General features: G+C 34.9%; 2 protein-coding genes across 4 annotated transcripts; both read right to left on the bottom strand.

Annotated features, from left to right (window-relative positions):
• LOC145614851 (DNA repair protein RAD51 homolog 3-like) lies at nt 1-5,624 on the bottom strand. 3 transcript variants are annotated; one of them, XM_081669912.1, is made up of 9 exons: nt 5,477-5,624; nt 4,167-4,268; nt 2,303-2,419; nt 2,111-2,144; nt 1,945-2,015; nt 1,647-1,873; nt 1,046-1,177; nt 476-542; nt 1-356 (listed from the first exon to the last, which is right to left on the bottom strand). In XM_081669912.1, exons 1-9 carry the CDS (start codon nt 5,586-5,588, stop codon nt 181-183), a joined length of 1,038 nt encoding a protein of 345 aa, XP_081526038.1. In that variant the 5' UTR covers nt 5,589-5,624; the 3' UTR covers nt 1-180. The 3 variants fall into 3 exon arrangements, with proteins under 3 accessions (XP_081526038.1, XP_081526040.1, XP_081526039.1); XM_081669914.1 differs by having other exon boundaries at nt 1,647-1,867; XM_081669913.1 differs by having other exon boundaries at nt 4,167-4,265.
• A 927-nt stretch (nt 5,625-6,551) lies between these two features.
• Nucleotides 6,552-12,254, bottom strand: LOC145614941 (putative tRNA N6-adenosine threonylcarbamoyltransferase, mitochondrial). Its single transcript, XM_081670018.1, has 13 exons — nt 11,938-12,254; nt 11,670-11,714; nt 10,821-10,895; nt 10,477-10,573; nt 10,231-10,321; nt 10,001-10,050; nt 8,762-8,952; nt 8,550-8,635; nt 8,051-8,126; nt 7,843-7,926; nt 7,646-7,760; nt 7,399-7,487; nt 6,552-6,935 (listed from the first exon to the last, which is right to left on the bottom strand). The coding sequence occupies exons 1-13, from the start codon at nt 12,199-12,201 to the stop codon at nt 6,801-6,803; spliced, it is 1,398 nt and encodes a 465-aa protein (XP_081526144.1). The 5' UTR covers nt 12,202-12,254; the 3' UTR covers nt 6,552-6,800.
• Nucleotides 12,255-12,539: the final 285 nt, after the last annotated feature.

The following is a 12,539-nucleotide window of genomic DNA, read 5'->3' as shown; positions in this document are numbered from 1 at the left end:
TCCAAGACAAATTGAGACTCACCATTCATCAATAACTTCTTTTTGAATGTAGTCTTCAATCAAGTTAAATAAGCAACTAGAGCAGGGAAAAATGCATAGCCAGGAAAAATTCAAGGCAAAATCAACCCGATACACATACAAGCTATGCAGCTTAATGAAACCAACTGAACAGAAAAAAGTTCACATCATTTTGGTTCTTTTACAAGTTTTACTGGAGTTTCGGATTCCTTTGGTCGTAATAGCATATGGTGCATAGGCAGATGGAAGAGAGGTCGACTTGTCAATATAAGCACAACGCTCATCCCCTTTCCAGTATAAGATGACCCTGTTTGTACTTGCATGAGACCAACTATCACCTGCTCGACAAGATCAATCACTATGAAAATCAAAACAACAGTGCCTACTACTGGTACAAGGAAACAATAGGGGAGCCACGAATTCAGCAGGCAGAAAGATCAGAAATGGGTAGTATTACCTAGTGCTAGTGTTAGTTGATATGAACCTTCGGAGCACTTGGTCGCCGCTTGATTTAATAGAACCACCTGAAGGTACATAAATAAACAGCCAATAAGATCCAGATTATTTTTATTCAGAAGAGGGTGGGGAACCAGGGTTGGTTGATTCATGACTTAAAAAGCTGTTAATCTGCTGTGCACAAGTTCACACTACATAGTTCAATTTTTCAATCTATTTTATCTTGGAAGACCCAATCATTTTAACCACAAATTCTGTCAATCACTTTATGTATACAATTAGAACTCTTTATTTCTGAATAAGTGTAGGATGTAGGCGATAAAAACCTACTAAATGGACATGGGTTTGGATTTAGTAGTACACTTCTGAGTCCTGAAAATAAAAAAAATATTTTAAAAAAATGAATTTAAAAAAAGGTTCCAGAGTCAAATTTATTTTTCTTATCTCAGTTTATGCAGTTATCGTCAAGAAGACTGTTTCATCTGTTTCTTCTGCCCAAGCACACCTTAATGTGGGAAGGGTGTATGCCGCTATCCTAATACAAACAGTCAAGAGTGAAACTTTCACTTACCGCTAAATTGAACTTCTGTGCAAGCTTCATCAACTTCAGTGCCATTTCACCAAGAATCCGAGTCCTTTGGGCCATGTCCTCAAAATCTTGACGGAAATAAAATGTAACACTATCAATTACAACCAGTTTCACCTGAAAGAAATATAGCTACAAAGTTAAGCCACTCATACACCTAATAACATGAACAACATGTTGCTTGCAACTATTGCAATATTAGATTGGTAAAGAGGCTAGGAAAAAAAATTTGCTAGAGCAGTTATAATTTTGCAATACACAGAGCATAATACCAAACCACTAATGTAGGATATCCATTATTTTTGTCACCATTTTCCTTAACATGCTATAGAGTACAAGTTTAATTAATTGGGAGATGATAGAAAAGTTTCAATCATAATAAAGGGTCTTTAACAATTTCATGTCCCGTCAATAATAAAAAAAAAATACATCATATTCTTAATCATGAGGGATTAGGACAATGTGACAAAATATCTGAATATTGCACTAAAGTTGGTCAATGACTTAAAAAAATGAGAAGTATAATAATAAAGAGAAATTCAAAAATCAATGTAATTAATTTCCTGTGCAACAATTTGGTACCCACATCTCTATGCTCTGAGACCCATTTATCCAGATGATTTATCATAGCAATTAGCTCAGTGTAACTGCAGATCCTAAAGTGGAATATGTTAGCCAAGAAATCTTTGGGAAGCAATTTGTCTTTAGCAGCTCGGATATTTCTTTGCCGAAAGCAATTATCATTCTCCATGTTGTCAACGCATCCTTGAGCAATCTGCAAAGCACGCTCCACCATGAAGCTTCCCTCTGTATCTAAACATGCATCTACACAGATTAGATTCAAACATATATAAACAAGGGAAAGCAGTGTAGCAGTGACTCACCTACATAAACTGCTTTTCCCCCAAGACCACCAAAGTCAGCTGGAATTTGGACATTGACTGCAAGTTGAATCCTGAGATAAAACATCATTATTGATGCATAACAAAACTACGGACTAAGGAGACTGTTAATTAAAAAAAAAAAAAAAAAAAAAATTTGGCTCCTTACCCAAATTGTGTTTTGCCAATGCCAGGTATACCACCTGTATTCCAGAAAAGTAGTCAATTCAGCAATGCAAATCATGTTAATCATCTACTACTGTATTAGCATACAAGAGGGAATATAAAACTGTACTCAGTAGTACTTAGAAAAGGCGGTTTGTGTCAGAAATTCTGTTCACACAAAAACCAGAGGGCACACCTATCTCAGTAACTTGTTTGCAGCTTATACCACCACCAAGGATGTCATCAACATCAGCAGAAGATGTAGTTATCCGTATACATGAATCCTCAAACATTTCCCAAGCATTTTGAGCGCCTATGACAGACATATTAAAATCATTTTTAAACCTCACTTCTCAGCACATACAGTGAAAAATAGAGAAGTGGCAAAATATGGAAGTGAACATCACATAAATTGCTGAGATTTCTAGTCACATTATTCATAGTGTTCACTTAGAGAGAGAGAGAAGACAAAAAAAAAAAAAAAAAAAAAAAAAAAAAAAAACACTTTTCTGAGACAACCAGATCATCGTACAAACTGGCATGATACGCTTCCATGACACAGTTAGGCCATCCAAAAATATGTGTGTGTTTTAGGACAACAAAACTACATGCAAAACAAGGAGCAAAACATAAGACTAAAAAAAAATTATTTGGAAAAAAATCCAGGTGGAGAATATATTTTAAACATCAAATTTTACATTTCTAAAATATCTGCAGTTATCCCAACAGAATTTTTCCTAAAACAAGTTCCCCTAGAAACTTGACTATTAAATTAAGAGGCTGCTTTTGCATCAATTAGTAAGTGAAGACAAAAAATATTCTTAAGAAAATAGAAAGGCATTCAATCAACTTCTTAAACTGTTGGTTAAGAAAGAGCATGCTACCAAGTATCAACCCATCAAAGTGACTTGGTTATACTAAAGGAGGTGGTTCAATATAGTAAAAGAAAAGAAGAGAGAAAAAGGGAGGGGGAAAGAAAGGAAAAGAAGGGAATGGAAAGTGACTTTATTTTCCAATGTTTAGTTAATGAAAGGAAATGAAGCAAATAGAAGGGAAATCTGATTCACAACTTTTATTATTCTCTTTCCAGTCGAATTCCTCCAATTTAGGAAGGAAAGGAAAGTAAAAATTTTGTGAAGAGGCTTTCCTTCCATATCCCATCCTTTACTATGAATTCTCATGTCATTTTGCAAACCATACATGGGAATTGGAAGCATAATAAAATCCCTTACCTTTTTTATCTTTGCCAGCCAAATATTCTTCAACCAAAAAGGGCCAAAGAGTGTGTTCTCTTCAACTTATTTCGACTATCAAACTAATTTTGTCTAAACTTGTGAGTTTTTATGAACTTTATTAGACTTATTTTGTGTACCCTTATCTTAATTTATATTATATGAGCTTTATTTGTTATTAAGTCAAAATAAGTTGAGGAGAGCACACCCTTAGACATGATGGTTGAAAGTTAGATGATTTGCGTCTATATCCATAAGATATGGGGGAATACTAGTCGCAAATGAAGCGTGAATGATTCAAAATCACTAAACAATTACTTCATCCCATCTGTTCGGTCAGGTACTGAAGAAATTAGGTTAATAAAAAAAATAGTCAAGTAAATAAGATCCCTTGCAATATGTTACTAAACAATGGCTTGATACCTTTAGTTTGAGAATACCAAAAAGTCCACAACCACCATATTAACTGTAAGGAAACAAAGTATAAGAAGATTAGGCTGAAACCAGGTCATTTCAAATTTTCAATCATATCTCTATTTTGAGGACTTGAATAGTACGTCATTAAACTATATTACTGTTAAAGTTACACGAAGAGCATAAGTGAGACTAATTAACTAGTTACTACTAATGATTGGCTTGATTGCAACCAATGTGCAATGTACATAGACAAATTTTATGATTTCTAAATCCATTTCTGAATGTTAGCTTTATTCATAGATATTTGAAGCTTTGAACATCATAATAAAATGGAACCCTTCTTACTGGAATGTGGAATGATTTAACCAATGACCTTTAGATAGATTTAAGCTAAAAGAATTTAAAAATTACCAGTGAGAATAGCATGGTTTCCACCTGATGTGTCTAATCTGCCGCTATGTGATGCAGCCTTCAATATTTCAAGAGCTTCAACTTCCGAAATATTTAAATCTGTTAGAAATAGAATGTAGCATTTTAACTTAAAAGTGCAGTTTGACATATTATTGCTGAATGATATAATAAGACAAGGAAAAAAAAGGAAGATTATGTGCACATTAGTACATATGACAACTAAAAAAATAAAAATTTCCATCAGAAAGAGCAGCAGCAATTGCAAGTATAGCAACACAATGTAAACTTGTAAAGCCTATAAGAAAATTAGCAATGCATGAGGACTCAAGTCATTCGGAAGCTACTTGGAAATTTGGCATCCTAGTAATGGGAATGTATGCCTGAAAAGCCCAACTTGTGTTTCCACACATTGTCAAGCTACTTGGCAATTTGGCATCTTAGCAATGGAAATGTATGCCTAAAAAGCCCAACTTGTGTTCTCACACATTGTCACAGTTCTCGTCACATGCCTGGAGAATTTTAGTTCATAAACTTGAAGTTCAACCACAAAATTGACCAGGATAAAGAATCCTCAATCTTATGTTTGGAAGTCGAGTAGTTTCTTGATTAATAGAGACATGCTGTAATTAATAAATTAATTAACCCAGCTTGAACAAAGCTTTAGAGTGCAGCGCAATATTGCATTGCAAGTATTTGTGGCAAACTAACATCACAACAACCCAAAACAAAATATCCAAAAGGAATCAACTAGTGACATTTGTTTCGAGTTGGGTTTGCACGAAGTGACAATGACACATTGCCTCACTTGTATTATTTTTTAAAAATTGAATATAGAAATCCATTATACAACCTACATAGTACATAGCCACTAAATATCACAATCAAAACCCAGAAAAGCATGAGAAGTGAGAACTGAATAATGATTAAAGGAAGACAAACAATGAAATTAATTGGCCTAAATTATTGAATGATTCGTGTATATAAACTCAATAAAAAAAAAAAAAAAAAGGTATCACATACAAGCAATACAGATCCAAAATCAGTAAAACTTCTTAGCAGAAAGCAAAAGGGTTGAGTGAAATCAGCTAGACATTTTATCGAACAATTGGAAGATGTGCCCAAATAACAGGTAAATTAAAAAAAGTAATCAACAATAGCCATCAAATTATACACAAAAAAAAAAGCACCCTAACATGTTAATAAAATAGAGAAAATTGATCGAAATTAGAGAAATTAAAATCAAAAGTAAGTTAAATTAGGAGTGTAAAGCATAGAACGAAAGAGAGGAGAGAGAAAGAAGAGGAAGAAACCTCGAGCAAGAAGAAGAGGAGAGACAGAAGAAAGAGAGGAGAGAGAAGTGTAGCCTGCTGATATCAGTTTCCCTCTTTGTGTTCCTGAAATCGCCATTCTCATCACCTCCATTTTCGATTCCTCCTCTCTCTCTCCTTCCACTTTCGTTATCTCGCGCCAAATCAACTTCGATTATTTTGCTTACAAAAATACCCTTTTATTTTTGAAATTCGGAAACGTTTGAAAAATACTTATATAAATAACAATTAACTTAAAAGAAGCCGACCTTTGAAAAAAAGTAAATCATAACGACATTATTCTATAAAAATACAAATGGAAAAAGAATTTGAAGTTTCGAATCTATGGTTTATGCACTACTAGGTTAAGTGTAAGACGGTCTTGGTACCATAATATTTTTTATAAGGGGAAATTTGATTAAAGAATATTCTAACATAAATCTAATTTTTCAATGCTAATGATGGAAGTAAATTTATGCAAAAACAGTAAAACTCTATAATATTAAAGGGGATTTTTCGATGTTAATCGCTTTAATATGAGAACCACAAAAATCATACGATGATACAAGGTATAAGGTAGGCACAATTTTAATCATATCATACAGCTAGTTGTACATTAGAATGTATAATCGGTTATAGTATCCGCTCATTTGCACAATTTGACTAGCAAGTCAAGTCAAATCGTAGCTGGATGTGGATTAGATGCAGAGAACGGGATAGTGTGTATTCAATGAGGAAGGTTTGGAGCAGAACTTGTTCGAGGTCAAAGATTTAGACACAATGCTGTATTGCTGCCTTTACCGCTATACCGAAGCAGTGTGATAAAAATGTGCTTAGTGTCTGACCAATGGTCTAGTGATTAACTGATAATGTTAGCTGCTTGACTTTTATAAGTAAATGTGCAAGTAGCTTTCCTTGAAGGTTTGCTCACCTTCAAACTGCTGTTTCCAAATGGAATGTTTAGCTGCTTATGCCCTATTGCTAGGAGCTTCAAATTTAAGAAAAGATGGCTTCAAGGTTGCAGGTTTTTTTTTTAAAAAAAAAAAGAAAGAAAGAAGCTTTAAAACTATCATTGCCTTTGAAAATTGGATTTCACTTGTAAGCAAAAAAATAATCAATACATACAACAAATACTATGAGTTATGAAGTTCTACAGTTCTAATGCTGTAATATGAATAGTTATCAACTCTTAGACCGAATGGTTAGGGATGACTCCTGCAGATAAGCGTAGCACAGCATTCTTGCAACCTGGAAACCCAGCAGCATCAGATGCCTCAAAAGCATCGCTACTTACCATAATGAAGAAACTGGGAGATCATGCTGGATGCTACAAGGGTTGTTTGGCTGAGCCTTGGATGAGAGATGTGAGAGATGGATGCATCCTGGCTTTTCTCATGGAGCGTGCCTCACTTTTTCCCTCAGCATATTCCTCCCCCAATGGCCATCTAGGTCGGAGATCATACTGCAATACCAAAAGCATAAGCAGGGTCAAAATCCTTTTCGTTATATTCAGCTGACTGTGAGTTCAGAAAGCGATTTTGCAGTAAACAATAAAACAAATAGGCTATGCTTAGTTCTAAGGAAAACATAATTTGAAGTAAATTCTATATTCAATGGAAATCAGGTTTCTAACTTTTTTTCCTTCCTTAGTTCATTGCTAAAAGAGTTAGAAAGAAAAGAAGAAAGAGGAGGGAGGGGATAAATGAGAGGAGAGGAGGAAGGTGAGGGATAAGGAAGAAAAAGTCGCATTCGTTTTTTAGACAAAATGAACAATTTCCACCTTGCAAGAAAACTTTTTAAGCATAAGAACATTACCCCTTTTACAAACCAGGTTTCATGGAATATGATTTTCCTCCCAACCAAACACATTAGTAGAGACAACAGTAAGAAGCTTTTATCTGAAACATACGGAAATACAGACATACCACTGTATCTTCAGGTTCATCTGCAGGTGGCGGTGGATCAAATCTTCCCATCTGGAAGTGCTCAATGCCAGTCCAAGCAACCATGACACCTTTTGAAGTAATTGGGTTAATCTCACAGACTCAAGGAGGGAAAACCAGCCTTAGACTATTCAACCTCTCTGGATCTTATAGTTTCTTTCATCTTTACATTGTTCAGAAATAAACTAGAGGTGAATTAGAATGTGAGACAGCAAGAGAGTGATCTTACCATTGTCAGTACAGAGACTGGGTGGAGGACAAACAAGCTGCAGGCCTTTATTCTTGGCAATTTGATCAAGTCTTGCTCTCACATATTGATTTGACGCTACGCCACCTGAGACAACCTGAATAATATCTCTGATGAGAGTCAAAAGCATAGATTTCAGTAGCAAGCTACTCCGTATAAACCAATTATTGACTACTTACGAAGTACTTAATCGATGGCTCCATTTTCAACGCCCATTCAATAGCTCTTTCACATCTTTCCTCCAAATGTAACACAGCAACTTGCTGCACCCAAATTTTCCCAAGTGCGTCAGCAAATGAAACAATACTATACAAAGAGCCACTTTACACAGGAAGTAAAAAAATCAAGATAGAAAAACAGAAAATTTGTTTGATACAAGGAAGTAACCTGGAAAGAAGCTGCAATGTCAGCCCTAGAACTTCTGTCATGACTACTTGCTAAGGAAAGTGGAATTTCCACATCACTGCAAACAGCCCAAGACTCATGAACAACTGGAGATCAAGTTTATTATTAGTCCAATATCTATTGAACATTTTCATTACAAGCAACAACAATAAACTAATCTAGCCAAAACTGAAGCAGACTATGCAATGAATAAAGGATGATTGCATCAACAGATACTCGATGCTATAAACAGCAACAGAAACTTTGATACAGCACTATATTTCCAGATTTTCCATAGGCAACACATACACCTCTGCCGCCCCTTTAGCCACAAGGCACAGGGACCTCAAGCTTGACATCTGTTCAAGATTTAAAGGTGAAGACATGCTCTATAGACCAAGAGATACAAAAAATAAATAACACTCAGTTTAGATATCAATAGGCAGAGTCTTGGAAGGTCAAGATGTGAACAACCTTGCCCCTAGCAGGAGCAGATACTTACATGTTTTTTGAACCAATTGCCAACTTCACTTGAGTCTTCAGACCAGCATAGGAAAAGTTGCAATCCTTGTGATGTAGCATTGGAGTCTAATAAAAAAAAAAGTAAACAAGAATTGGTAATGTATACTGCCCAACAATATGGCTTAAAAATAGCCCAAAGTATACAGTCTACAAATGTGACTAGAAAAAATGTTTAAGAAAATAGGAGCTAACTTTGAATCTAATAGACTCAGGATCACCCTCTCGAGCAAGCTCCTCTATAGCAGGACCACCACTCCTCCTCATATCAAGGCCAAGCCACTTTGCTGTTTTGTCATATGCTTCACCAATAGCATCGTCAATGGTTGTCCCAAGTTGTATGTAATGACCCAGGTCACGTGCAAGAATCAGAAGATTGTGTCCTCCTAAAAAAACAAAAAGTCTTTCAAATGCTCGGAAAGATTTACATCATGAAAAAAATTCTCAAAAAGCCAAAGGAATTTGAATCCTAACAATTTTGTAAACATGACAAGAAGCTATAAAAAAGGGGAGAAAAAAAAAAAAAAGCACTCTTCACATGATTTAACTAGAATAAAGAATTTCCTGCTATGGCCTGTAACACCACCGATTTCCTTTTATGTCTTCTGCCCTCTCACTCAGTAAAGATACTAGCACGATTCTGGTTCAAAGGCAAAATAACACATAGCAAATAGCATTGACAACTAAACACAAATCGAATTTCAGGTTAAGTAAACAAAGCACTTCAAATTCTGTTAAAGAGAGTGTATTCAACTATTAATAGTTTAATACCCCAAGTACCCAACAAGTTGCTACTAACAGTTCTGACATGGAAATTGTTATGAACTGTTAGAAAACAGCTCTCAATGCGATCCTAGTGAGACTTCCACACATAAAGCGCGTTCAACAGAATTATAATATCAATCCGACTTAAGAGCTCGATCATACAAATACGTATGAGCCTAAGCTCCAGGAGCAATGGGTTCTGAAAATAATCAGCTGTTTACAACTCTCAAAAGTATCCTTCACAGAATGCCAAGAAGACCACGGTAAGATACAGCCGCATGCAACCTGATACAAAATTTATCATCCTTTAAGAACTACTATATTAATTTAAGTCAGACTTCATGTTTTCCTCGACTGCCTTCAACTCCATTGTTGAAACATTGGTCACAGTCTCCGAATGTTCGCAAATTTATGGAACAGTACATTATTTAAATAGGCAGAAGTATTTGGTTTATAATCTCACTGATAAAGAATGATTAGGACTGTGGGAGACTGGAAAGATAATTCAGTTTCTGGAACTTAAAAAACAACATTGATTGTTTCATAACTTAAATTCATTCAGCTTGAGAGTTCATAATACTAATTGGAGTTAAAAGACTCAAAATGACAAAAGAATAGCAAGCTACAGAGAAAGGTGCAAGAGGAACAATATCAAGTAATCATTATTACCTGAAATGAGCAGAGCCATGAAAGGAAACTGTAGGTTTCTATCTGTCAACCTGGACAACAGAAATTTTTTGAAATGCAACAACAAATAGCTTTAGTGAGCGCAGAAGAAACAAGATTCTTAACAGTCAAACTCCCTGATATCCACATACTAAGTAAGGAATATGAAATACTATAAGGTGGATTAATATCAGATTAAGCAATAAATTTGTGTCCAGGGATGTCAGTCATACCTTGCTACTAAAGTATGAGCCTCCATATGATGCACACCAATTAAAGGGAGCTGGAAGCTACAGGCAATTTCTCGAGCTTTACGGACACCAACTACATTAATAAGAAAGATAAGTCAAATACTTTAGCAAAGATGATTCCTAGAAGCTCTGAACCATACAGCTCGCAAGAATCATATAAAAACCGTTAGCTAATTTTCTATTTTGTAAATAAAACCAGATACACAGATAGTCAACCAAATACATTACCACGCAGGCAAAGACTTAATCCAGGACCAATAGTAACTGCAACAGCAGAAAGATCTTTAGCAGTTAAGTTTGCTTCATCAAGTGCAGATTGTGTTACCTGCAGATGGGGAAGAAAGAAAATAAATTAGAACAGTGAAATGATTACATGCAAAAAGAAATACAAGAAACAAAATGATTCACAATATAACATATCTGAAGTTTGGTTGGAAAAAAAAAAAAAAAAAGAAGCAAGGAGACGTTTTCAGAAATTTAGCAGCAATTCCTCCGATCATTCTTATTTTATATATAGAAATTCAAAGAGTAACTTTTTATCAACAGAAGCAAGTCAGATTGATGAAATGTACCCAATTGATGGCCTTTGAATGAGCCTCTTCGGCCATTTTTGGGGCAACTCCTCCATACTGGACAAGCAGATCTGCCTTAATAAGCACAAAAGAAAAAAATAGACAAGTAAATAAACACACTCATAGTTCCTTATATATTACGGAGTATGTTGTAATGATGTATATTAGTATATAGATGATTATCTATTCAGCTATTCCAGTTAGGGATATATGATTATGCAATATAGCAACACACCAAAATGCAATAACAATTCAACAAGGTTGAAAACTTGAAATCAAAAGAGGACAAACTTAAGGTAAGCAATAGACTGTTTAAATCTATGTACAGATCTACATTCAATACAATTTCATTACAAATGGTATCAGTGGTTTAAATCTACTTAGCCTATACCTATGAGGCCATGAACTGAACAACGTTGCAAACTTACGCAAACTTCCAATCCCCCTTCAATGAATGCACCAGCCTGTTATTTTGAACTCCTTCCCTATCATCAGTCACTCAGACAACCCTAGTATACTAAAGCAATCTCTCTATCAACAGTAATTTAGCACCCTTAGGGATTTCAAACACTCTCTTCAGCCAACATTCTACAGAAGTGCCAGATCAATGCGCTCGATGCCCAACAACTCTTCAACCAAGTAATCAAAGTGACAGTTCATGATGAATAATTTCACATAAATAAAACTAGAGATAGAATCCAATTGACAGTTAAAATCAAATCTTTGTTTCTTAATTCTGACTAATTCAATTGCATAATTGAAATTTTCATATGTACAGTCAACAAGAACAATATAAAGCGAGCAAAAACATTTCAACCATCAAAATTATCAGTGAAATAGCAATTGTACCTGAGATGACACTACTTGACTAAGAATTTCTCCATTGCCTCTCACCTGAAACCCCAACAATCAAATGAGTCAATCAAAACCCACAAAAAGAGAAAACAACTCCCATTTCATCTTCCAAAAAAGGGCTTTTAAACAGAATTAACCATATCAATGTCGGAACTCATGACAAAATCACACGTCAATCATAATTAGCCCTTGCAACTGCATATATCATATTCCTAAACAACATAAAACCCCAAAAAAAACCAAAACAAATACAAAGACTTACAACAGCAACAGCAGTGTCATCACAACTGGTTTCAATCCCAAGAACAATCAAATTATCCACATTTGCTAAATGGGTTTTGTGAGAATCGAATTGGGTAGTGGAGAAATTAGCAAAATTAAGATGAAATTGAAGTTTTCTATGTTGACGAAGTTGTCGTAATTTGGAGAGTGAAGTTAATTTGTTACAAAAAGAGGGGAAAGGAATGAAATATTTCAGGCGATGTAGGAGTACTGTGTTTGATAGGCTTCCCGCCACACCCACCATTTTATACAATGTTTCGTTTTCTGAGGAGAGAGAATGACTGAAATAGGGATGGGGTGAGAGATGACGAGGTACGTACGTTCAATGACTAGTGAAGTACAAATTCTTAAATGGACCTGGTTCACACTAATTTATTGTGGACCACTAACATTAGGGAAACCATGGTTGTTTTATTAATAAAAAAAAAAGTCACTATAATAAAATGAAGGTCATTATGTTGAAAATAAAAGTCATTTTGGGAATAAGGCTATAAGAAGTTAATTTTTTTAATGAAATATTTTATAAGGTTAATATAAATAATAAAGGTCATTATGTTAAAAATTAGGGTCATAACGTCGTAC

Source organism: Chenopodium album, chromosome 25, assembly GCF_948465745.1.
Source record: "Chenopodium album chromosome 25, dcCheAlbu1.1, whole genome shotgun sequence".
NCBI classification, from domain to species: Eukaryota; Viridiplantae; Streptophyta; class Magnoliopsida; order Caryophyllales; family Amaranthaceae; genus Chenopodium; species Chenopodium album.
This window is presented reverse-complemented; position numbering and strand designations above follow the sequence as displayed.